Here is a 26,068-nt window from a genome sequence, read left to right on the forward strand (position 1 = left end):
TGCCAGGAGCAATGGGATTGAACACTGGATAAATATATTTTAATGAGAATTTTAATATTAGCTAAAAAAAATAAAAAGTGAATGAGATAAAACAATACTTTAAAAAAAACAAAAAAAAAAGCAAAAAGATTTGGGCTTAAACAATAATACAAAACTCAAACTAGACTACAAACATTTACAATTAGCATTTTTATTCGTCTGCTGCCAAAGATATTCAAAAGTGTAAAACCAAGTTTTATTAGCAGTGAGGATTAGGACTGTGTGTGTGTGCACGTCTGTGTGTGTGTGTGTGTGTGTGAGAAATAATAATCACTTCAAAGCGGTTGCTTGAAAAGCAGCTACTTGATATGATTTTTTTATTTAGACACAGCAGTTCAGCAATGACCAAAGCCAAACTTGGAGCTGACTGACTCAAGGGCCACGTGAAAGGGAGAATTCCCAATCTGGAAATGTAAAACTCCAGAAAACTGCTCCGTTTTCGACAGTGACAGTACCGGCTTTTGATGTGCCTCTGTGATTATTTCCCATCATTCTTCAACTCTCTTTCAGTCTATGAGGTCCCCAATCAAAAGGCTCCATTCAGATGCTGGGAACAAACGGGATGGAGGTGACCAATTAAGGCCTCAATGACTCCGTGGCACAGACAGCAGACCCCTCCGAAATGGCTAACAGAGCCTCACGGGAGCTGGAGGCAAACGCGGTTTTGACAAGGAACTAACTGTGTTGGATGTAATCAAATGTAGGGAAATAAACTAATTCATCAAGAGGTGAAATAAGCTGGTCAAGGACGGGCGCAGAGGGAGACGGTGGTATTTAATACACCAGACAGACCAAAGAAGACAAAATGAGAGAAACATTTTTCCACATTAATTATGACAACAACTAAAGCAGGATGAAAAATGACACCGCTCTGAGAATGAAATTTTGTGCAGATGGCTTTATGACCATGAGCCATCCACTGTGGGAATAGCAGCAGAGTGTGAGACAAAGCACGTACAGTTGGTGCATTAGTGAACGCTGAGCATACTAAACTAAGCTCACAGCAGCAACATACTCACACACACCCCTGAAGCAAGAACTCCACACACACACGCACACACTCACACACATCACTTATGAAGTCACAGCTATGCATGCAAGCACACCTACTGTCTGCTCACCTTTGCGATCGGGTTTGAGATTTCGGTCCACAGGTGGGGGCTGGCACTCACTAAGCAACGGCCTGCGGGGAGGGGTCTTCGGGCTTGAGCGAAATCCCATGTGGGCAGGTGGAGGAACCTGTTTTCCCAGGGATGAGAACTCCATAGTACCTGGGGTCATGGGGACGTAGTTGGTTTCGTGCATTGGCTCTGGCAAACTGCCCGAGTGATGATGTGACGGTGAGTTGGCACTCATAGGCACGTAGTTTTGGTCGACCTCTTCTGTAGAATGGCTACCCACTGGCATCATTCCTTTGCTTTTCTGAGGGTGACAAGGGAAAACCGATTAACATACACATTTCTCCCTAAAGCCACAGAACGATTATCCAGCAGTTACACTTGAAATACTCACAAAATAGGTGTTGAAGCTTTCATTGAAGTCAAACGAGCAGCTTTTGTCAGAAGGGAATGATCTAGGAATGTCATAGCAGTCCTGGGATCCAAAGTCTACAAAAAGCAAAACCATGATTACAATGCAGTTTATAAACAGCCCTTCTACACAGAGAGCAGCAAATGATGTGCACTGTACCTTATTAGCCTTCTTTCAGGCCCATTTATGCTACAGGACAATTCCCACATAACAGTTGTCCTCTATTGTGTGTTAAGTGTTTTCATGACTTTGCAGATTTAGTCTGTGAGACAAAGCTCAAAGGCACCATGTAAGCACTCTACTTTGCAGCATGTAATTACTGTATTTTTTATTTTATTGTCATCAGGTACTCATGCAGTTGCTAATGCATTCCACTTATGACCACAAGAACCACAACAGCGCGAGAAAAAGCTTTGAAGACAAATGAGAGTCTCTTCCGGGGAAGAGTAAAAAGGAGGGGTGAACATTACAAGGAGACATGAGACTGTTTTGGCTCTCCATCACTCCCCCTGTGGCTACCATGCAAGTCTCCCAAGTTGCTCGAGTTTGCTGCAACTCGCTCAATCTGTGTCGAAGCCATCTCACAGCAGAGGCTGCAGGCCAGCAAAGACCGGTGCTCCTGAGACCGGCGTGGTGTGGTAGGTGAACAGCACGTTCACCTTGTTTTTGTTACTCAGTTATTTGTTTTTCCATGGAGTTCTTTCTAAATAAGGACATCCTGTGTAAAAAAAAATCTCTTTTATGAGGTTTCTTAAGTAAATAAATTATAAAAAATTATAATATTTGCTCGAATTTTAAAAAATGTGTTTTTTTCCATAACAGTGCAGCCCTGCCCTAGGCACAATAATCTGCTCTGTCACCAAGACACAAAGCATAAAAGGGAAAAAATTCACAAATGCCCCAAATTTATTGGGGGAATAACCACTGCTCATCTAAAACAATAAAGCAAGACGTAGTCAAAGGACTTTGACTACGATGACCTCGATGACTGAGAACCTTCACAGAAATGAAGCAAGACCTATTTTGCAATTCCGATTGTCACCACAAGAGGGAGAAGCAAGAAGAATCGACACCATGAGTTTCTCTTCTCTTGCCAGACTATTTTAAGGCTCTGTAAAAAGGATGTTGGCCATGGATTAAAGAACTGTTATTAAAAAGGAAACTCAGAACATTTTTATCTGCTTTTGTTAGATTTTGGTGCAACAAATCTTCATAAGATTAAATAATAGAATATCCTGCCTACCACATATATGTGCCGTATTGTCGAAAAGGTAAAGGTGAGAATAGGTTTTGAAATTAAAATAAAGTGAAAAGGGCACCACAAACAAATAAACCTCTACAATACAAACCTTTGCGGAGGCGTGAACAGTCCACAGTGCCAATAGTGTTGCTGCGTAAAGCCTTACTCCCAGCGCTTGTGGGCACACAGTAGTTTCCATCTGTCTCTGAGGCTGATCGAGGCACACTATAGGTGTCTGTAGGTGAGCGCTCAGCAGGAGGCGGCGGGAGTCCTGAGCTGGAACTGAGGGAAGGCTTGGGTGGTCTGGGAGGGGGCACTACATCTCCCCCGCTTTCTGAGCCTCCTACCCCTGTGTTCGATACTGTGCGGGGCACTTGGTAGGTGCTGTTTGCACCGGGTGTGGGCGGGATGTCGTAACTGATAGAAACGTTGCGCATCTGTGTCTCTACTGAGGGCTTCCGTGTCGGCGTGTTGAAGACATAAAGGTCAGAGGCATCCGCGCCGTCTGGATGAGCCGGAGGGGAGGAGGCTGACTTGGGGAGCAGCACAGTGTCCTGGGAGTAGCTGCGAGGAAGATGATAAAAGCCACTGTCAGTTGAGAGGGAGGCACCGCGTGATGGAGGCGAGTCATAGATGGAAGGGGCGGACACAGGAGTCTGGTGCGGTGGGAAGAAGCCATTGTGTGAGGTGTGTTTAGCCGAGGAAGTGGAGGATGTAGGCGTGCGGTGAGATGGAAGGTTGTCATTCAGGTCTGTCTCTGAAGAGGTAGACTTGGAGCACTCAGCATGAGCTCTGATAACACAATACACATAAACACCAGATAATTAATACAAAAAGTAAAATACGTTGATTTGCAGATCACACAGTCACACCAAGCCAAAAACACTAGTATACAAAGGCTATGTTAGTAACTAAGTCATATCCAGACAGCTTTTATCATTAAACTTTTCCAACTCTTGCCATGTCAGCACGCTTTTGTGGATAAAGTGGAAGACTGAGGTTCTTGGTAACTGTTTGTAACCATGCAGGAAATAACACAATTATTACACTGTTAGGCAAAACACCCACGTCTTTTTCTGTTTAGAAGGAAGGCCTTTTGCTAAACAAATGCAACCTAGATTTAATAACCGTCATTTACATTTACAACATTCACAAGTGTTTGGAGATCTGTATTTTATGCGTGTGCAACACTCCACACAAGCAGGCAGTTCCAGCTGGATTGGCTGGCCACTCACAGGCTAGCCTGTGGAGGAACAGTCTTGCTCTCACACTCCTCCAGGAGCAAATACTCCTGGTCCCTCTCCAAGAGAGAGTGATGCTCCACTGAGCTACACACAGCATACGGCAGAGACAAGGACAGGAGTGGCAGTACAGTTGAAAGTATACAAAAAGAATAAATGGCTTGGAAACCACACTGAAAAATGCTTAGCTCACCATGCGACACTCCAACATAGAGAATATGGAGACTTGAACCTATAAAAGAAGCATATTCGGACACGATCTCACCTGCTGGGTTCAGGCTTTTTGCTCTCACAGTTAGCAAGCCACAGGTAATCCTGGGGCTCCTCTGAACTGGACTGTGAGTCCAGGTGTCGCACACTGACTGGCTGGTAAGGGGCCGGCACATTGGTAAACACTCCTGGACCTGGGTGTGGAGCGTTTTCCACCACCAGTCCCATGGCGGACTGGTGAGCAGCTTTTGCTGCATCTGGAGGACAAAGAAATGAAAGCTGAGGATAACTCCTGTCAAAACTTAATGTTATTTAGTGAGTAGTACACAGAACTAAAGAATGAAATACAGTAAAGCTGTCTCCATAACTGACCACAGAGGTTTCAAGCCACTGCCAGTGAATTGTCTAAGCAGCAAAGGGAAAATTTAATGAATGACTAAGATTAATTTCTTACACTGATCACACAACTAAAAAAATAGCCACAAATAATGCCAATAAGACCTGTCACATGTGGCTCAGCAGATGTCAGTAAATGCCTGCTTCACAGTTTTAAGTGCAACACCAGCAGAGCACATTAGCATTTCTGCTACATTTCCAGCTGTTTATTCAACTTTGACTCCACATGCATTGGCAGTCACTGATGAAGAGCAAGGAGCTGCACCTACTGTGGCCCTGTGAAACCCACTGAAAATGAAAGAGAGGCCAGAGATGGTATTAAGCACAAAGTAAAAAGTAAACTGTATGTGCCAATGTCAACTCTAGCTAAGTAAACTTGGACCCAAGCTGTTTCCTAGCAACCCAATTCCAATGTAACGCTCAATTGTTTCCATTCACGCTGACACTACGTCAACTTTGCGCCTGTATGTGTGAACTTGAGCAGCTGATGTATATACGCACATTCTGACGAACAGATGTGCGTCCCTCTACTGTGTATATCAAACCAAACCTCAAATTAAGGTCGTTAGCCTGCAGCTAAAACACTGTTACTGACTGACCCAACAAGCTACTACAATTACCTCACTTCCTTCTTGGGGAGAAATCCCACAGGAAATAAATCCAAATGCAGCACGCTGCCCAGCATGAGGCCAGGAACACTGGCACAAACAACTCATGTCAAATTAAAGCAGATGGATGTCACCGATATCACGACTCTGCGTTAGCCTACATCATTTCATGTATAACATGTCACCCGAATAAAAGCTTTGTGTCGACAGACTACTTTCTGTTTTTTGCCTTCCAACAAGCTACTCCTCAGACATCATTTTTAAAGGTCTCTCTGCTTTCCCACATGATGAGCTACTAAACAAACCTGCTGCTCAAGCTGATTGTTCTACTGCACTCAGAGCCAAGATAGCTGATGCGTATATGTGTTTTCGTTCCACATTTCTCTACTTTTTTCTCCTTTTTCACAGCTCTCCTCCCACACTCTTCTATAACTGATGTGGTTTTATCTCATGCAAGGTCCCCGAGTTCTCTTCTTTTAAAAGTCAGTTTCTCTCTTTTACGTGCATCATTTGCTCCTCTCATCTCCTCCGCTATGTCCTTGTCTTTTTTTTTTACATTTGTTTGTTGAAGCTTTAAGTGCTGATTCATACAGGAAAAGGGAAAATCCCCTCTGCGTGTACTAATCTATACCTCCTACACTCGCTCTGAGAGCCTTCATTCCCCTAGCCCTACTAATGTTCCCTGCCCAGCTATGAAGCACTCTACTGTGGCCACACCCACACGCGACAGAGGAGTGAGAGTTCTGTCTCACATGCAGAGAAGTGCAAGCAAGCACAAAACAGAGAGCCAGGGACATTCTTTTGTACTGAGCAGTGAAGGGTATCTGCAAAAGATATCCGTTTTTACACCCAGGCTCTCCTTTAACCGTCTTACTATGAGTTCGTACATCGGGGTTTTCAAAGCCAGCTCTGACATCTACAGAAAAGGTGCCATCAGTGTTGTTATCATGGTTACCCTGCAACACTAGCTATTTAACAGAGCTGGAGGCATAGTCACACTTTGGAGAGAATGACCTTGGAGGAGTATCAGTGACTCAGTTGCCAGGTTTGAAAAGCACCTTCGTCTCCAACAAGAATCAGAGTTGTGTAGCATAGAGCAGGGTGATATGACCAAAAATATTTATCACGATATACATTGTGGGGATAGGTTAACTGGAAAATCCAAATTGCCATTAGGTGTGAATGTGCGAGTGAATGTGAGCGCAAATGGTTGTCTGTCCCCGTGTGTTGGCCCTGCAAAAGACTGGCGACCTGTCCAGGGTGTACCCCGCCTCTCGCCCTATCAAAGTTGAGATAGGCTCCAGCGCCCCCCGCCCCCCGTGACCCTGAAAAGGAGAAGCGGAAGCGAATGGATGGATATACATTTGAAAATTTGCGATACCGATATAACTGACGATATAATTGACACTAGACAAAATACGTTACATCTCCACAACTTTATTAGTGCAAAAAACCCCATCAATATATTTTCACTTAAACAAGCAGCTGTTTTTTTATGCGCATTAAAGTTATATAAAAATGTAACAGTGCAAATTCCTTGCTGACAGTTTAACCAAAAGGCATTTCTAGTGGAAATTGGCCGACATATCCTCAGCATAACATCCACAAAACTTTGTTGATAATTGGCGTCTGTCTTGTGTCAGTGACGTAAAAGATGGATTTAATGCGACATAACCATTCAAACAGCAGTCGCTTTCTAAAACATCAGATATATCTCGGATTCAGAGGTTATACACACAATACGGTAATATTATGTTGAAGCACAGTACGTATCAGTCCGCGAGACTCCTGCCTACGGTAGCCGTAATGCTCTGACAATCCATCAAGCGGTGCGGGTTCGTAGTTTAGCAAAGTCGTACTAAAACATTTGACAGATTTTCGAGCGCCGTGTACATAAAATCGTTTCGAGGTCAGTAAACACAACCGGAATTCATACATAAGGCACACGGGATTATAAGGGGCACTGTCAATTTTCAGAAAAATCAAAGGATTGATTTTAAGTGTTATTTTCCAAAAAACAGGGTAATAACGACGGCCCGCTAGCATGCTCTACCAAAAATAGTGCTTTGTTGTGTATCTGACGGACGAAAGCCAAACCAGTTCCACACCACTGAAGTTGCAGCATTTTTGCAAACCAATTCTGGTTCATCCGTTTCATTCAACGATCCGCTTTCGCTCTTATCATTCTGCGTCGCCGCCATGTGCGTATGTAAACATAGGCACTGCGCATGCGTGTTTTACCCATATTCTATCGCGATATTTCATTTTCCTATCGTTGCCCAAAATTACACGGTATTACCGTGAACGGTATGATATAGCCCAGCCCTAGTGTAGCATGTGAAACAGTGAACATGTGCAACGTCTGTGCCAGTTCTCACCACACTAAAAATGCTCATTGCTTCGCTGATGAGGTCAAGAAACTATAGAAGACATTTAGACAATTAGTCTCAAAGACAGAGCGACAAGAGAGGAAAAGAGGAGTGTTCAAGGGAGAGGAAATTAAAACCAGATAAGAGGAAACGAACGAAAGAAGGCCAGTGAGAGTGACAGGCGTACAATGCTTTTATTATCCAGTACTGGGGGGGAAAAAAGAGTAACGTGAGCCTCAATACTGCACAAAGTTCAACACATGGATCATTAGACCTTGGCTGAGAACTATGCTGAATAGAGACCTCTTGACACATTTAACTGGTTCCCTTAGTTCCTTCAGAAAGAAAGATCCTGACATCTGTGAGGTACAACAGTGATATCCAAAAGAGACCCATCAAATGTAAATCATTTATCCTCTACTTTTATCCTGTATTGCTCAGCTGTGGTGATAAACTGGTGTCATGGCTAAAAAGAATCCCCTGATGCTCCATGGCATCTTCACCATGTCCAAGCGCTTTGTTGAGAGACACCAGCGTGGACAAATAGTGATTTCCTGTAGTCATCTTCTAACAGGGGAATCCTTGGATCGCTTAAAGCTGCGGTTCTTACCTGGAGAAACTTACATGGCCATGCTATAGGATCGTTTTGCCTGTTCATGCTGTTGCCATGATATACTGAATCTCACTTAAGGAAAAGGAAAAAAAGAAAAGAAAAAAAAAAGAGAGAGAGATGGCAGGTGTTGTTCATATGCTAAAAATTATTCATTGCTGTCCACAGCTACTACGCTTCTAGTTACTAGTTACTACTTCTAGTTACATTATGCATTCTGTGGTAATAATGAGATTAGGATGCTTTTCTAAGGTGTTGCAGGTGCATTAACGCTAAAAATGGGTTGCTTTAGCCCGGTGCTAGGTGGCTGCAAACCAACATGATGATGTGAAAATATCCGATGCAGATAAGAGAGCCTAACATGTGCCTGTGCACCACTTTTGGTGGCTCAATTCCTGATGGTCTAGGGCATAGGTGTCAAACTCTGGCCCGCGGGCCAGATTTGGCCCGCAGACTAATTATATTTGGCCCGCGAAGCCATACCAAATTACTATTAGAGCTGGCCTACTGGTATTATACAGCTAATATATATATTGTTTAGTATTAAGCTTTGCTTGTTCCATATTCAGTTTTTCAGCAAAACTTGTTTGAGTCCATAAGAAAAGATTCATTCTTATATCTAGAGGAAGATTTTTTTTTCAATAAATATTAACGTTAGCCCGCGACTTTGTTCCAGTTTTGAATTTTGGCCCACTGTGTATTTGAGTTTGACACCCCTGGTCTAGGGGAAGTTTGTGGAAAAAGAAACACACAAACATGCAAACCGAGATTTTGTGTATTATGGTGAAACATAACCAGGTAATTATTTCTGATCTACTGATGTTCTTAAATAAATCACAGCCTGTGCCACAAATGTAACAAAATCACCCTATTTCAAATATCAACAGTTCAAAGTAAACTTTCTACTCGAAAGACACAGAATATAAGTATATATAAACATAAATATCACTGTGTAACCTCGACAGTGAAGCAAAACATCAGTGCCAATAGTGCCCAAACAGAGTGATGTGTGGCTAATTGTAATTACCGTCATCGGTGGGGTTAAAACCACAAATGTCGCAGATGTGGCGGACCCACTTATTCATCTCGTCTTCGGTGTCAGCCACCAGATAAAAGATGCGGTCAAAGGTTTTGATGTCGAATATGTAGCTGTTCTCCAAATCCTTCTTGCTGAAGGTCAGACCGGCGTCCACCTGAGGGAGAGCAACCGACACGGCTTAGCTTAATGTGGCATCAGCCAAGGAAAGACTGATCACTAATAGAGCTAACCAAAGAAACGAAAAAAAGGGAAAATGTATTAAAGTGATCATTCTTAATTAAGAGAATTTGCAAAAATAATCTAAAAGGTAACTGCTCTCTAAGCAACAAATGAAATTTGGAGCGCTAGAACCCAGCACTTAAACTATTATGCTAAAACATTTGTACACCGCAGTCACGTACAGGGCATTTTCATTATTTTACACAGATTTTTAAGGACAATTAAATTCATCTTGGATATTATGCAAATATTCACCCAAATACATCAAAGTGACATCATGCAAACCTGGATCTATTCAAGATGGTAATAATTTATATAACTTGTGCAATAAAACTACAGGGCAGAAGTAAAAGGGGAGCATACCTGTTCACATAAGTTGAGGTCAATCACACGAATGGGCTTCTTGGCATGGTCATTCTTGTAGTACTCCAACACGTCTGGGTCGCCTGTCAGACGGCCGCTGCGAAGAACAAACCACCGCTTCTTCCATGCCTGCAGGGTGAGCACAGAAATGAGGCCAAAGGTTACATGTGTGTTCTCACAATGGCTTCTCCATTCCCAGATGACCACAGGCTGGCCAAATGCTGTACTTTTTTCAGTTTAGCCACTGTGTCCTATCATAGCTTGTGTCTTTGTGTGCATTCTCCACCAGCTGCACTGCCCTTGCTAAAAGAACAGTGAGCCAGAGGGAAGAGGCCCGCAACCAGAAATGTGTGTCTGGGATAACCAGAACAAAAGCCACATAGTTTGGTCTAGCACCCTGGCTGCAGTGAACAACCAAATCTATAATAAGAAACGGGCAATTGGGTCCTCTCTTTCAAATCCAATTTATTGTCTGTGAGAAAAAGACATCACATAGCAGACAAAAGAGTTCAAACTCAGACACAGGGAGGGGGGGAGACATAAGCAGACGAGAGCTCAGCACTGTAAATAAAGGGTTGAGCAAGCAATCTAGCAATATAATCCTTGAATATATTAAGGACATTAATGAAACAATGGAATGGGACCATGGGAGGCTATTTACCATAATCTAATGCATCAGTAATAAATTGTGATGAAAACATTCCTTTGTGCCACTAATTCCACGTACAGTTCATCTGTAATCATGATTAGCTCTTCAGATATAGGATATGTAAGACTGCCAGCTTCATCACTATGTTAAAGTGACAGTTACTGTGATTCACTGCTAGGTTGCCTTTTATAACATTATTCTTCGAGCCATAATAACTGTAATATTTGGAATACGTGCAAGAGTTGTTACACTTGTGGCAGCAAACATTTTGATTGGGTCATTCATCCTGGACTTTCTCTGTTTGTGTGTGTGCGCCTGTCCACTCGGAGCCTCACGTTCACTCATCGATGACAAAACTCAGTGCCATTCATACCCAAGTGGAGCAAAGTACAGCATTATCAGGCACAGGAAGTTTAACCCGTGCTTTAGTATGACAGCATGCATTCAAACTCCAAGGGTGCTCATTCACACCAGAATCACTAAGACTAGGACGGATACAGGGTGTTGCTCCGAAACTGACCCCAAAAGCCTGGATCAGATTACCTAAGGTAAGCATAGCAGCAGCAGTTAGGAGGTATTCCACACCTGGTACACCGACAGCTCTTATTTGTATGTTTGCAGTTAATTAAAAACATTTTCAAAGTATCGTCAAAGTGAAGCGGCATGACTGAAAAGATCAGAATACGACTATGCTTTCTTTCTCTCTCGCCCACTTTCACTCCCAACATGTTGGTTTGTTACGAAGCTTTTATTTTAGTAACTTAGCATGTTGTCCTAAACTCAGTTAAATAATATTTCACTCCGGCTCTTTGGCAGCTCCACACGTAACTTGTGTTTGTGAAGAGAAAAAAAAAGTAAAATAAAAATATTTTATTTATTTACATTTTACTTTTAAGTGAGTAAGCAGTTTACATCAAACATGAGGAATTAGCAAATTAGGATTTCAGCTTATTATTTTAAAACTATGTTTGGATCAGTATCAGCAAATACCAGTATCAGAGGATCCCTTGTCAAGACAACAAGACAACAGGTTTAGATGCATGAGAGCACCTTATGGGAAAAGCCAATAGTAAGTTCAGGTGGATAAGCAACAGTATTTGGGGTAACTGGGCAAAAAAAGTTCCATAATAATAATCAGAACACGGGTTAAAGGCTCTCATCTGAGGCTGAATCCTTTCAGTGCAAACAGGTGAGAGCTGCAGGAGCAGGGCCGTCCATTTTTTTAAACTTTTGTGTTTTACTTCTTTATATTTCTTCTTACTGCAGATTCTGAACTTGTTCACATGTTCACACTACAAATAAAATGTGACAGCAAACGCGTTCTAGTGTGAACCCTCAAAGCGGCCCGCATGCGCAAAAGAAGACGTCACACACAACGCGCTCAGCTTAGATCCAGACCAGACAGTATGGTTTGACTGATGGCCCTTAATATAAAGACTTGTTTCTGACTTAACGTTTCCCAATTTTGCTTTAAGGTATAAAGTTATTTTGTTATTTACAAATGGCCTAATAATTATCCTTATTGCTGTTTTAGAGAGGAGCGGTGCTTCAAAGGATAGTTGCAGATTTCTGTCAGAATCTGCAGATTATACAGTACAAATAAAATGTTCACGTTTCTCCAACGTTGTCTTCCCAACAGTTTTACTGGATCGCCAGGAAGCTTTCGCGATGTCTTCTCGAGCGCTTCTCTGGCGCTGATAACTTTCTTGTCTCAGTGACGTAAAAGATGGATTTAATGCGACATGACCATTCAAACAGCAGTCGCTTTCTAAAACATCAGATATGTATCAGATTCAGTACCACATACAAAAGTGACCCAGGTCAGATGTGAAAATATCGAATTTGTGCTGTTCGTACTGTCACACCATGATCGGATATGGGTCGCAAAGTTTAAAAAAGTCAGATTTGATGCGCTTTTGCTTGCAGTGTGAACGTAGCCTAAGAGTCAGGGGCCCACTTGGGTGTACAAAGCCAAAGGAAGGATTGCTTTGTCACTGCATTCAACATTCAATAAACACACAGACACACATAAATGCTGAGTCAAAGAAGTCATGCTCTCTTGCTTTTGTTGAGTCATGGCAGCTGAAATGAATGTTTGTTTTAGAGCTCAAAATAAGCTCTCTGTGAAATTATTAGTGAGAATTGCCCAAGACAGAAAAGGCGATTTTGTAGAGGACAGAGGATTTGTCCAAAAATATTTCACTTCCTTTTACTGCTAAAGCCAGGGGCCGAGGAAAAAGGGATTTTCTTTTCTTTTTTCAAAGATTTATCAAATGTCTTGCAACACCAAATGGAAACGGCCAACCCAACAGAACCTCTGAGCGATATTTGACATGTGAGTTTAAAATGGCACACGAGATCTAGTAGACAAACAACCACCACTGAGATCAAACAGATAAGGAAGCATACCAGCAGAGTGTGAGGAATGCAAACTAAAGCTTTGTTGTTGCTATTTTGGAATAAGATTTTGACCCTATTAACAATGCTCTGGCCTTGTTTTTTCATCCACAGGGTGTCCTTTGTTAGTGGGCCAAGCGCCACACTGAGACGGCATGAAGAGCATCAGACCTTTCCCTCCACCAACAGGATGAGCAAACAAGCAGACCTGCAGAGCTCTTGGATTTTCAATTACAAGCACACAGATATACAAGAATCAGACTGAAACATTTAACAAAGAACATTCACATCACACACTTGCATAGTGCACTCATGCATGCAGCCCATGTTTCACACACTCTAGTTCAAAAGGCCTGCATTATATAATCACAAACACACCCACACAATCCGAACTGAGGCTTAAACCTATTAAACCTACATCCTTTGAGGTAGGCCCACTTAAATATCACATTTCAAATATCAAAGTACAAAAGCTTGGGTGGTGAAAAAAAAGAAAGGGAAAAAAAAAAAAACACAAACAAAAAACACAAGGCTCATGTGCCCGTGCTGGTTTGACCGAGATGGTGGGTGTGGAGAAGGAACCTCTCTCTCTCTTCCATATGACAAAGCGATCCTGGGTCAGGTTACCCTGCAGGGAACAGAAGGACCAAGAGCTTGGGTTACAGCGAGGCCAGGCCCGCCCAGGGAGAGAGTGTTGACAACTGAGTAAGTCGTATACACTCAAGACACGGGCAAGTGAAACCTGCTCCACAAAACTGCTTCACAGCCACAGAGCAAAGTTCTTTTTAAAAATATACACCATCCATCCATCCATCCATCCATCTTCTTCCGTGTATTCAGGACCGGGTCGTGGGGGCAGAAGCCCAAGCAGAGAAGCCCAGACCTCCCTCTCCCCAGCCACCTCCTCCAGCTTGTCCAGGGGAACACCAGGGCGTTCCCAGGCCAGCCGAGAGATATCATTTCTCCAGCGTGTCCTGGGTCTGCCCTGGGGCCTCCTCCCGGTGAAGATATACACAGGACTGATCATTTACGTCATGAAAAAAAAATTATAATAATAACAAGAGACAAATATGTCACACAAGCAGACAACATCTGCAATTCCTGCACAATGACGACTCAAACTGAATACACAACAACAGCATGAGATGTTGTTGATTAACAAAAATGTGCCTTCTGTTTGAAAAACACACTTGAAGTCATTCATTATAATAAATGATAATACATATGTTAAAGCACCTGTCCAGAGAATAAAAGTACTGAAAATGTAATAATGAGTTATTATATCAGTTAAAATATTGATGATTCAGTCCTGGGACAGATTGTTAAAATATAATAATTTCAAACTATGTATTTACAGTGTAACAACAGATGCAAACAAAAGCCAGTTTTAAACCTACATGCAATACTGTGTTATGGGCCAGCCACAGTTAAAAGCAGTAGTCAGTGTTGCCATGAATCCATGCGCAGTGTTTCTGCACTGCCACATTAGCATGGTCACAGACTGAAGTGGTTCTAGGAGGACAAGCTGTGTGGTAGCTAGAGCATCTCTCCTCCATCTGTGGGATTTCACACAGTTTTTCTTATGCACAATTATACACACTCGCACCGTTTTTTTTTTAACCAAAGATCTGCATTGCCCAGCCAGCCCTAGGCATATGAATAAAAATTAACACCTACATAGTTAATAACACACAAATGAAAACACCACCCAGGGTCTTAGCATCCCTGACGGCCAGCTCCTCACACAGCTCCTAAATCGCACCTCATGTCACTGGCATGGATGCATAATCATGTTTATGCACACAAGACAACATGAAAGAAGTAGAAATCAAATCAGTGCAACGAACTGTGGAATATATTGGCAGGAACTGCAACAAAGAAGTTAAAAACCATGCAGTGGTCCGTAATCACATTTCTCATTTACCTCCTACCAGACTGAAACGATTTAAGATTTAAGTGTGTTAAAAAGTGTTCCTTTTTTAAAAGTGCATGGGGAGCGACAGTGTAGTCAGGCACTAGCCGTGAGTTTCCTTTGGATTTACCTTTATATAAATTGAATAGAACAATGCTACAAGTAATCATCTTGCCTTTCATCCTTTCAAATGCATGGTGCAGTTTTTGTTTGTTTTTTAAATCTCTGCATTACCAAAAGTTAACTGGGCCTTTTTTTGATAAATTAAAAGTCTTTTAAGCCCCAAAGTAATTGAGAAAGGATGGGTTATGTTACCTCCAATAAAATATGAGATGAAAAAGAAAACAAAATATATAAAAATTCTGCACATCCTTGTCGTTAGTGCATGTACAGTACACAGACAAAATGGTCAACACAAGCACAACAACACAAGAGTGCAAGGCCAATTGATTGCTGCCCACTATTACCCACCTCCTGTGGATGCTGATGAAGACTATGATGGGGTCTTTAGTCCTGCTTTGTGGTTTGTATAGTCCATTGTAGCTGCTGCTGTGTTCAATTCATGGCTAAATCCAAGTTGATCTAAGACTGCTTGCAGTGCCTAATGACTACATGGTCTACGCATGTCTATTCCAGCATTCTCTAAATCACTGTCCTAGTCTGAACTGTGAAGTTCACCCACAGAGCCCGCTTCAGCTTGTAGAAGTCTAGTGTTCGTGGCTCCAGGGCTGGGAATGGGACAGCATGGGACGATGCTGGATCCGGATGGGGAGGGCTCCCTTGGTATGGCAGCTGTGCCTGCCAGCCGTGGTTCATCCCTCAACCCATTTTCTCCAAGTAAGCCTTCTGATAGGATGGGATGGGACACAGGAAGAGACCCTCTATTTGCCCACCCAGGGCCTGGAGCCTACTAGGAGCAGACAGAGGGGGCATTGAGGGGCTCACTAAGATGGTGACACAGGAAGGGAGGGTGGGAAGTTTGAAAAGAGATGCCAACTGAGTGGAGTCACGCTGCCGTCAGAGCCCTCCTGACCCAACATCACTGAGAATGACGGAGGCAAGGGTGGGGGAGAGAAGTGGGGAAAGAGCATAAAGTGGGGGGAAATCTGCAAATGTTACAGTCCTATTTAATTCCACAAAGAGAGAAATGGTGAAAGGCAAATTAGCTGTATCTTCTAGCATCAATCACAACAGAGGGTAGGCCTACCCTAGATTTTATTTATTGTGCAGCGCCTACCTAAACACGTAATCTCAAGATGACAGAAAGAGAGCTACGTGATTTACCTAGAGGAAGCTATAATCGGAATTCGTTAGATGGGTCTGTGGAGGGACCAGGACTCCTCCTCTCAACCTGTATCTCCATACTGGTCTTTTGAGAGCATATATGAAACCAGCCTGCACCTGCAGACCTCTGATGGTGGAGGCTGCAGCCTACGACAAACTGTAGCTTTTGCTTTATTCATCTGTTTTTGTTTTTTCAGAAATGTCAGTCTTTTATTTTGTAGTATGTTAACCCAACACAGGCAGTTTGAGCTTGTTGATGTGGAAAGTGAAACAACTTGAAGGAGTCTGGAAACATTCCCACTGCACTGGAAGCCAATTAGACAAACTATGCCTTTTAGGCATTGATTGGTATCAATACTGACACTATCCCCTGTTTCAGCTTGTTGGCATTTGCTTGTGTAACATTTCAGTATCTTACTTCTATGCCAACACATGAAATAAGCTAGTTGGGGAAAGTATTGCTAGTTACCAAGTTATGCCAAAGTCCATAACAGAGGAAGAAATGACTGAACCAAAATGATACCACAGTGTGTTGATTAAAGACTAAGCTCCCAAATGCAGTATGATTTAAATAAATACACACTTCTGAGCTATGTGCTTTTCCATGCTGCTGCTGCCAAACTTGACTAAATGCTGAAATAGTACTCAGAGTACAAGAATTTGATGTAATTTATTACTCTGAATTTGTGAAACTGGCTGCTAGTGAAGCACCCTGCCAACAACACTCAAGCTCCAGCAACTCCAGCTTTACTACGCTTAAAAGGCTAATTGCGCTTCATGGTTTAGATAGCTTAATGTAGCTTTAAAGGCCTTTAAGTGCCCTAATTGCTAATGCAAATGTACTCTCATCACAGGCTGTTAAGCTGCATACTTAAACTCCTCCATATGCCTAATGGTAAATGACAGAGAGGAAGGCCTATGTGAATCTACAGTTGCACATGGGCAGTCGGGATGTTACATAACGTCGTTTGTTCAGGACACAGTAAGGTGTGCCGTCTCACTAATAAATCTGTTGGACAACATGTGAAGAGTTATTTCTGCTTCAGGGAGAGTTTGTCAGTGTTTAATGTGTGCCGATCAGTGGTAATGCAAGCACAAGTCGTGACTATGCATATTAAATGCAGTGTACCAAAGTCAATTGTCAGGAGGCCAAAAGGACACTTACAATAACTGATTACAACACTATGCTGAAGGGCTGCACCCTCTGACTGAAACAAATAAGCAGTGCTTTTATTACCACTACTTTAGTGAGAGCAGCCAAACGCTCAAATCAGAGGAAAAAAGACCAAAACATACCTTACTACTACTACTGCTGGTGAACTTAATGGTTCCAAAGTTGTGAACCTGAGGGCATGTAAATCTGGATTGCCAGCAGAAAAATAAACTTGAATATATGTGGTGTCAAAAGACAAATAAAATACCAGAAACTGAAAGTACCAGCGCAAAAAGCAATCCAAGTAAAGGTAATGTTAATCCTCAGGATTGGTAACATTACTAAAGTCAAGCAACAGACCAAAGACAAGTTTCAGTCCAAATGACTCATAACGTACCTAAGCCTCAAACTGCTGATTTATTAAAAAAAATAAATAAATAAATAAAACAGTGTTGCAAAGACTCAGCGAAACAGCCAAAGACAGAACACAGGGAAAGAGCAGTTAACATTTCATTAACTTGCTGTGAATTAAACAAACTCCTAAAACTACAAATTGAAAGACGTCGACCCCAAACATCAGAAACTTTGGGTCAGAGCATTAGCAGCTCTCCAACTAGTAATATTAAAGTTCAACTGCCAACTAGTCAAAAGAAGAAAAAAAAGAAAAAGTGCTGCATTTGCACACAATCAAAACATCTGCACAGACAGCATGCAAACAAATCCCATTCACTTTCCTGTTTTGAAAGAAAAGGGGGGCTGCTGGAGAATACTCTAGTTTTAAATAAATTATGACTGTGAGAATTCAGGAAATGTGCTGTGCTGAAAAACAGCACAAATGTTAGTAAGCATTAATATGTCATCCTAAGAACAGTTATTATAAGACGCTGCCTTTAAATTTAATCTCTAACACAGTTCGCAGTAAAGTGTCTTCCAGGGTGGCTACTTACTGCGTTTACTTTAGGTCAGACTCAATAGACAAGTGGCGGGGAAAAAAGGTGATGTTAAAAATCATGTGTTTTGCATAAATTCTTGATCCCCCCCCAATCTCTGAATCACAGGCAGAGAATGTCAAGTAAAGACTCACAGAGTCACAACGGCGACATTTACAGGAAACACCAGAAATATCCTTTAACCTTAATATCACAATGCAAAGCTGAACCTTTCAGTCCTGGCGTGAGGCTGTTTTGTCATCGTCATGATCCAAACCACATTGGAGAACAAGGGACACGGTAAAATAAACAAGAAAAAAAAAGTGGCACATGCAATCTGAAAGTCAGCTTCCTGGTTGTTCTGTGCACAAACCGTGCCACATTTGTATTCAGCTATATCCTGGTCTTTTTTTTTGGCCCTCTGTCAATTTTAAGCCTCAGCCTCAAACATGTAACCATAGCTGAGCCGTGCTGTGTCAGGATTTCACACATGACCTTTGCTGTAAAAAGAAAACTCAGTACCTCACTAACCTACAGTCAAGTAAACAAGTAAACGTAGTTTCTATCGTTATACCGAACTCCCGTCTTGAGCTATTGAGTCATCACCTGTGCATTTTTCACTTCTACCTATAGATCTGTGATTAGCTGAACCCTTTGCACTCAGCGTTAGCTTTAGCTTAGCTCTGGGTGCACAGTTAACACCAAGCAGCATGCGACTGGCTGAGCCATCTGTCCCATCTGAGTGGGCTGCGGGTAAATGACCTGCACCCCAGCTGCACTGACTCATCTCGTCTAAGACAGCTTCTCTGTTTGTTCAGAAAAAGAAGAAGAAGAAAAAAACCACAGTGTGAGGTTTAGAGCTGAAGGAGAGACGGGGCACGGGATACGCACGAGGTGAAGCTGAGGGAGAAAGAGAGAAGGTCAAGATTTTGGTGATAATATGAAGAAAAAACAAAACAAAACAAACAAAAAAAAAGTAAATGATTCTCTTTTATCTGCCAAAAATCACCACCAGACTCAATTTTTATGACCACATAGAAAACACATCTCTTATTGGTTATTTCATATAATATAAAAAAAAAAAAAAATCCTTGTATTAGCCTCACACTCACACGATAAATCTTTCCACAGCAGGAAATTAAATGTACTGCAGTAACCAGTGTGTCTGTATTGATTTGTGTACTTTTCAGAGTTGTCTCATTCTAAGGGTGCCTGGAGGGAGGTGAGGAAAAAAAAATTAGATGTATTAGATGCTCTAATCTTACTTGGTGTTCATGAGGAAAATTATACATGAAATTCAATCCTTAGTGCTGTAAAAGAGGATATGTCGATCTAATCAAATTCTAGCTTCAACCCAAACAATTAAAGCCGCTCCTGTGTAAACACTTAAGCATGTCGCGTATCTGAACGAGTATTTCTTCCACTGTTGATATGCATAACTAATATGGAAATTCTTGTGATTAAGTGGAGTCAGAGAAAGGTCACACTACAGCAACCCCAAAACAGTAACACTGTTTCCTCTGTGCTGCCAAATGCTGGCCAGTTTTATTTTAATAGTTATCAATTTTCAAATCGAGTTTGGGGGGGGAAAAAACTGAAGGAGCGAATTTCACAGAGTCCCTGTGACATTTTCAGCTATTTGGGTTAAATGCCTGATTATTATGAAATTGCGATCGCTGACGCAGAAAGGCAAACAAACTACTACAAAACATTTCCATGACACTGCGATCTTACTGAAATGCGGTAAACAAATGCGCAAATTTTTAGAGACCACACTGCTTCCCTGAGTCTCGCTATCACGTCCTTTATACTTTGCTGAACAAAGGCTGTTTTAAGAGAAGAGTGTCAAGAGCGTCAGAGATTTTGGCACTCACGGCCTTGGTGACGAGGTCTGCAAAAGGAGTAGGAGGGGAGGGACAAAAGCTTCTCTATGCTTGGTGCTGCAACTTGTATAAATCAGTCTTTGTTGGTGAGACATGACTGAGATTCTTGCTAAACAGCTATTTTTACATCCCTGAGCACTGCAGAGGGCAGCTAACGTACCAGTAAGAGTGCATGGCCTTTGGCTAAGTGAGGCCGTTCAGCCAACGTCATCTGCCCCTCCGCCTGCTGGAAAGAGAGGGGACCTCCTGGAAAGCTGTGCATGACCGAGGTCCACGGTCAGTGAGCGGTTGCTAATAGCCAGCTAACGTTATGACCAGTGTCGGACTTCCAGGTAAACACTGGTGATTACGCTGGTGAATCATGGTCATGCAAGCTGGAGTATTGTTAGACCAATCTAATGCAATGACCCAAAGTGAACAGCTGGCACAGCAGATGGCCAGTGCAACAGCGAGTCCTCCATAAGCATAAAAACCATACAAAAAAAAAGACAATTTCCTACACAAAGAGCAGAAAGAGCTAGTACATAGGTGTTTTCTTCTAATATTACTGACACGCAAAGGCGCCTCTTTAATTCTTTTCAGCCATCAAATAAGTAGCATTGCCAACTTTATCAAGATTTTTGCTTAACATTCATTTCACTCAAACATGACACCTGTTAGCAGATAGCAAAGAGACAGTGGAGAGTAGAAAAGTTAGGATTAGGAAAAGTTTGGATTCTAAAGAAGACTTTCTTTGTGTCTCACAGCTGCTTCACTAAGATTTAAAAAAAACATTCTTAGCTTTAATGTTGAGCTTCTAACAAAGGATCTACCAATACATCTTTGCCTCGGTCTTAATATTTAATCTTAATTGATGAAAAATCTGCTGCCATTTCAGTTAAACCTGACAGAGCACAAGCGCCGAATGACAGGACATTAAGTTTGGACGGAAATTCTGATTAAATCAGCATTCAAGTTGGATCTTGGTGAATTACAGATGATGAGATTTTCTCTAAATGTCTTCTTGAGAAATTGTTTTTAAAGACAGCCCAAAGAAGGATGTAATTAATGTTTTAAAACCAGCTCTTTCTTTGTATTTCATTCTAATTTATACAGACTGCATGTGTAAAAGAAGGCACGAAGAAAGCTCTTCTTCCTTCATGACTTCAATTTCATACATGGATCCATAAAATGAGCAGGGATTGTTAATGCGCATTACAAATAAGCTTTGATGAACTAATGAAAACTCATTTTCCTGCAGCACTGCTATATGAAGGAAAAAGATGATTTTCAGGTATTCCAGTTACGCTGTATGGCAAACCTTCTAGCCCAAATATCATCATCAAGACTGAAGAAAAAAAAAAGATTTTAAAAAATACAGAATTCCAGAGCTTGAAGTACAGATTGTCCATGACTGGCTAAAAATAGTGCCCCTACCTTGGAAGCTGCACATCTGTAGTACAAAAGTTTCTTAGCAGTATTCTGCAGTATTTCTTGATGGTGAAGCGTGTGTGGCGCTGTTTTTGTTGTTGTTTGCGCCTTTTGCCTTTATCATGTGGTGCAGTGTGTGTGAGGGTCTGCAGTTTGTAACCTCTCCCTCCTCCGACTTCCTTTTCAGTGTAATCAGGTTGTCCCAGACCTTCATAGTTGCCACTTCTAAATCAGTGGGGGTGGGACCAGGAGAGCTGCAGTAAGCGCTACGCGTACAGAAATATGGAAGTACCACAACGTATTCCACTTGATATTCAAATAAATAAATAAATCTCGGTGTAACTATTTTTACTTTTACAGTTTATCGTTATTCAGCTGCAACACACTGCATATGTTCAGTGTCTGCATGAAACCCTTTAAGTGATAATTAGGACAAAATATCAATAATTATCCAACAGGGACGTCAATATCAACATCGTAAATTTGATTATATACACAAATATTAAGAAAGAAATATGTAAAGTGACTCCATGGTTCGGTGTTTAACGCGTTCACCTTCCATGTGGAAGATTCCCAGCCCAAGACTGGGAGGACACACAAGCCCTGCCTCTGTGGTCACACGGCAGCGCAGTCGCAGTGCCGATTGCAAACCGGGATAAATAGAAAGATTGCCGTCAGGAAGAGCATCCGGTGTAAAATCTGTGCCCAATCAACCCATTGTCACAACCCGTTGGGAAAAAAGGGAGCACTCGAAGGATATCTTTTAGATCTACTTGAATATTTAATTAAAAAATAAAGACACTTGATGGTGACAGTTATGAAAAAAATATTGTAGTAGCTGCAGCTCTTCTGAGCAGCGCACAAAGCACGATTTCCTCCTGAAAAGTTGTTCGACACGGTGCTGCTGGAGAGTTCCATCTACCTGCAATCACCACACTGTGTGCCTTAAAGTCAAAGTATAATGCTGTATTTGAATGTTTATTTATATATATATATTTTTTTTTACGTTTCAAAACGTGATTTATAGCCAGTTTTAACGGCACATTTACCCAGACTATCCGCCTGTGTGATGATGGATATTCAGGATCATTTTTTCCTAACCAGGATCTTGCTTAAATAAATATATGAAAATATGTTTTCCAATGATTCATGTTGTTTTTTGGGATAGATTTCACACATAAAGCTCTTCCCCCAGGTTACAGCAGTGAAATATTAATTTCTTAATTTCCATTCCTAATTAAATGTCTATCCGTAACTCATAATTCTACGGACGTTGCAGTCTTTGCATTTTTTTTTCTGCGGCAGAATCTGAAGACTGCATCCTCTTCCCTGGATCTGAGCCTCCCCCCTGCTTCCCGTGGAGACTTTATGATTTGGTTTCCCATCTGCACTCTCAATAAAAAGAGGTCAGAGATGCCACAGTGTGCATAGCTTTCTGTACTCGCCTCCTTCACAAAACCACTACCGCAGTAGAAGGCAGACCCCAAATGCTTCTCCCAGTGCTGCCAACATACCTTGTTGGTGACTGGAGGTCAAGAGACAACAAGGGGTGATGTCTCACTCCAATGTGTTTTCTATGTGGAACAGGCTGCGTGTAATTATATTAAGATGAATGATAATTAAAGCAACTTAAAAAAAATAGTAAAAGCATCCTTGGTAGCTAGGCAACAGTAGGAAAATGAATATAGAGTTATTACAAGCATTACCTTACTGTAGATATCAGACGGTGAGAGAGGTTTGCTCATGCTTAGCTGTGGTTTTTGTGCTTTAAAATGACATAGCTCTAAGCAGTGCAACAACAGTGAGAGTGTACATGAGTAGCTTAACAGATTAAGAGTCACCTGTTAAACAACTGTGACTGATCCAAAGGGTTACAGCCAAGTTACGCAGGTTACGCGAAGTGCAACGGCACAGTGCATTAGCGATGTATGCGAGCAATACATTAGATGGATAAAAGCTGTCACTCTCATTAGACTGCACCAGAAACACTAGTTTGTTAAAATAATAACAATTAATATATTTTGTGATGGGATGAGCAGGGACGAGAGCCGGCTGAGATTTTTGGTAAAATTGATCTGAGCATCTGTTTAGCCAGTTTTTCTTTATTTGATTGGACTGATCGCTCTTTGGTAAAGTGGATATGTAATGTTAATTAGCCGTGTGCTGCTGATACTCCTGCTTCCGTAGTCATATGGAGCTAATGTCTGTGAGCGTAAAAGCTGGTTGTAAAGCATGCTAGTCTGACCCAATTTTAATCCGGTGTGAACTGAAAATACACGAGAAGAGTCGAGTTTATGTTTTTCTTTAACTGACAAAAGTTGTTTTAGCCTCACCATATTTTATATATTTTCATTTAAGTGCATTCAGTTAAGCCAACAGCCCGAAACAGGTTGATATTTAATTTACTTCCAAGAAGCAAGCTGCCATGACAGAAAGGAAGACGCTGGAGAGTGTTTAGCATTTTCACTGGAAAAATGATTAACTAGTGATTGAAGTTATCATGTATTTAACTAGTCATTTTAGGTATTACAATCAGGAGAGATTAAATTGTCCAAATAAATTATATCATAAGAAATGCACAATTCAATGACCTGCAGTGCTGAGAGGCCAAAGACGGGAGAGGAAATTAACAAAGAGAAATAGAAAACAGAGCTAAAGATAGGACCACCCAGGCAAACAAACCGAAGTAACTACAATACCAGCTTATGTGTGTGTCCCACTGAACCTTTAAATGTTCATCTTAGAAACACCCACAAAAAAAAAAAAAAAATCCCAACTGGTTCTTAACTTCTCAATTATGAACCGTTACCACAGCATAGCCATGCTCCCATCTCAGAGTCAACCTCTTCATTTCTCTCTTCTCCAAGAGAAAACAAGAACCATCACATCGTTCCTTTGTATGCAACTACCCCATCTTCCCACACAGGTCAAAAAACACAACAGTGAGAATCCCAAGTCTCAATTCTTTCAGAAGAGCCAAAGTTCAAGACCAACAATTCACAAGAAAACAGACATTTTCACTTTTAATTGACTGCAAATGACTAACCTTGCATTAAAGTTCTCTGTGTTATTTATTTATTTTTAAATCCTGTGTTCATTTTCAGACATTTTTTAATATATTTCAGCAAAGTTTTATGACGAACAGCAGACACAAAACTGGATGGGTATAAAGCAGTAATATTGATGAATTTTGTGCTTGCTCATTCTGTGGCTGCACATAGCTCTGTACAGACAACAATGATATTTTTACTGCAATATGAGCCTATACCACGGACTCATCAGAAAATGTTGCCCGAAATGCAGGGAATCAGAAACGTCATCCGAGTCACGAATGTCGTGCCAAAAAATTCAACATTACTCAACAAAGCCCATTCAAAATTTCCTGTTATTTCTTCATTTGGTGGGGATAGGCCCGAAACATAAAACAATAACCTATCTAAGTAGCATATCTATTAAAGTCAAAAGATACAGGGCCTATATTAAACAATGTAGATTAATTTTTATTTTTTTTAACTGTGCAGGTCTTGCATAGCTGGTATATTTTAGTTTTTCTAAATGTAAACAACAATGAATGAATGATCTGCAATATTCAAATATCAGTATGGAGATTATTAAAGATGTTATCATGCTATATATTTCACATGGTAAGACTAATGGTTGACTAATTTTCATGGCTTTCTGAGATTTATAAAGCTTTATAAGTTGAGCACATGAGATTTCACACTAGAACAGGCTGGAGACATGTAATTATTCTGAAGCCCAATATTTCAATATAAGAATGTCCTTAAGAAACTGTTTTAAAATGCTTAATTACAAATGATAATATCTCATTATTGCACAACCAAATATCAAGTTAATGGGGATCTGTGCAGAAACTTGTGCAGCAGCTACAGCCAGCCTGGGTAGAGGCTGTTAAGACCAAACAAACATGGCGACATGGCAGTTGTTTTATGCAACTGGGCATATATGATGGAGCTACCACTTGTGCATTCCAACTTTGCCAGAAATAAACCGGTGAACAGACATCTGCTGTGTACAGTAAAAACAGAACGTGCGCTCTTCAGCAGTGCGCTGACCCATTAGGAACATCTACTGCAGGATCAAAACATGCCAGTTCGCTTCCTTCCCCATCAACACAATCAGTCATTCCCTCCCTCGATCCACCATCCTTCGGTCACTTTGCTTTCATGTGCAGCTGTGAAATTCTCACCCAGCCAGGCGCCATCTGACCCCAGCCCCAACAATCTACGGTAGCGGTCCAAAGAACACAGACCCCGGTAGTCATACTGCTATCTTTGCAAATAGCGCACACAAAGATGAAAGACCATCTGAAGGGCAAACAGGTGTTCTTCATTTATGGGCTTTCACAGGTGACCTAATAGTAGGATAACACCATGATTCTTCAAACTCTATTACCTCAAAAACTACTACAACTTAAAGCAAAGACCACAACCACCTAGCCATAACTTCAAATACACAGTAGGACAATCTGAAACAACTAAAAGGTGGTAATTTTTTTAAAGTGTGGCGTGACCTTGAACTTCGAGGGTGAAGAAAAAAAAAAAAGATCTACAATTGAAACGGTAA

General features: G+C 41.4%; 1 protein-coding gene and 1 long non-coding RNA gene across 12 annotated transcripts in view; one reads left to right on the top strand and one right to left on the bottom strand.

The window, feature by feature from the left end:
- gab1 (GRB2-associated binding protein 1) overlaps positions 1-26,068 on the bottom strand; it is a 56,679-nt gene that overhangs the window by 8,564 nt on the left and 22,047 nt on the right. For 9 of the 11 annotated variants that reach the window (XR_013909709.1, XR_013909708.1, XM_026171325.2 and 6 more), the window contains 6 exons: positions 9,865-9,993; positions 9,271-9,436; positions 4,316-4,517; positions 2,919-3,601; positions 1,552-1,646; positions 1,161-1,461 (listed from right to left, as the gene is read on the bottom strand). Coding sequence is in view for 9 of the 11 variants with exons in the window: in XM_026171325.2 (XP_026027110.1) it covers positions 1,161-1,461; positions 1,552-1,646; positions 2,919-3,601; positions 4,316-4,517; positions 9,271-9,436; positions 9,865-9,993 (1,576 nt within the window). In the remaining 2 variants the exon portion in view is untranslated. Of the gene's footprint in view, positions 1-1,160; positions 1,462-1,551; positions 1,647-2,918; positions 3,602-4,315; positions 4,518-9,270; positions 9,437-9,864; positions 9,994-15,293; positions 16,008-21,487; positions 21,612-26,068 lie in introns of those variants that run through there. The other 2 variants (XM_080303003.1, XM_080303006.1) reach the window with 2 other exon arrangements.
- Positions 10,949-14,446, top strand: LOC145429467 (uncharacterized). The gene is made up of 3 exons (XR_013909710.1): positions 10,949-11,061; positions 13,025-13,615; positions 13,751-14,446. It is a non-coding gene; the product is annotated as an uncharacterized LOC145429467 (long non-coding RNA).

The sequence above is a fragment of the Astatotilapia calliptera genome, chromosome 6 (assembly GCF_964374335.1).
Source record: "Astatotilapia calliptera chromosome 6, fAstCal68.1, whole genome shotgun sequence".
NCBI lineage: Eukaryota > Metazoa > Chordata > Actinopteri > Cichliformes > Cichlidae > Astatotilapia > Astatotilapia calliptera.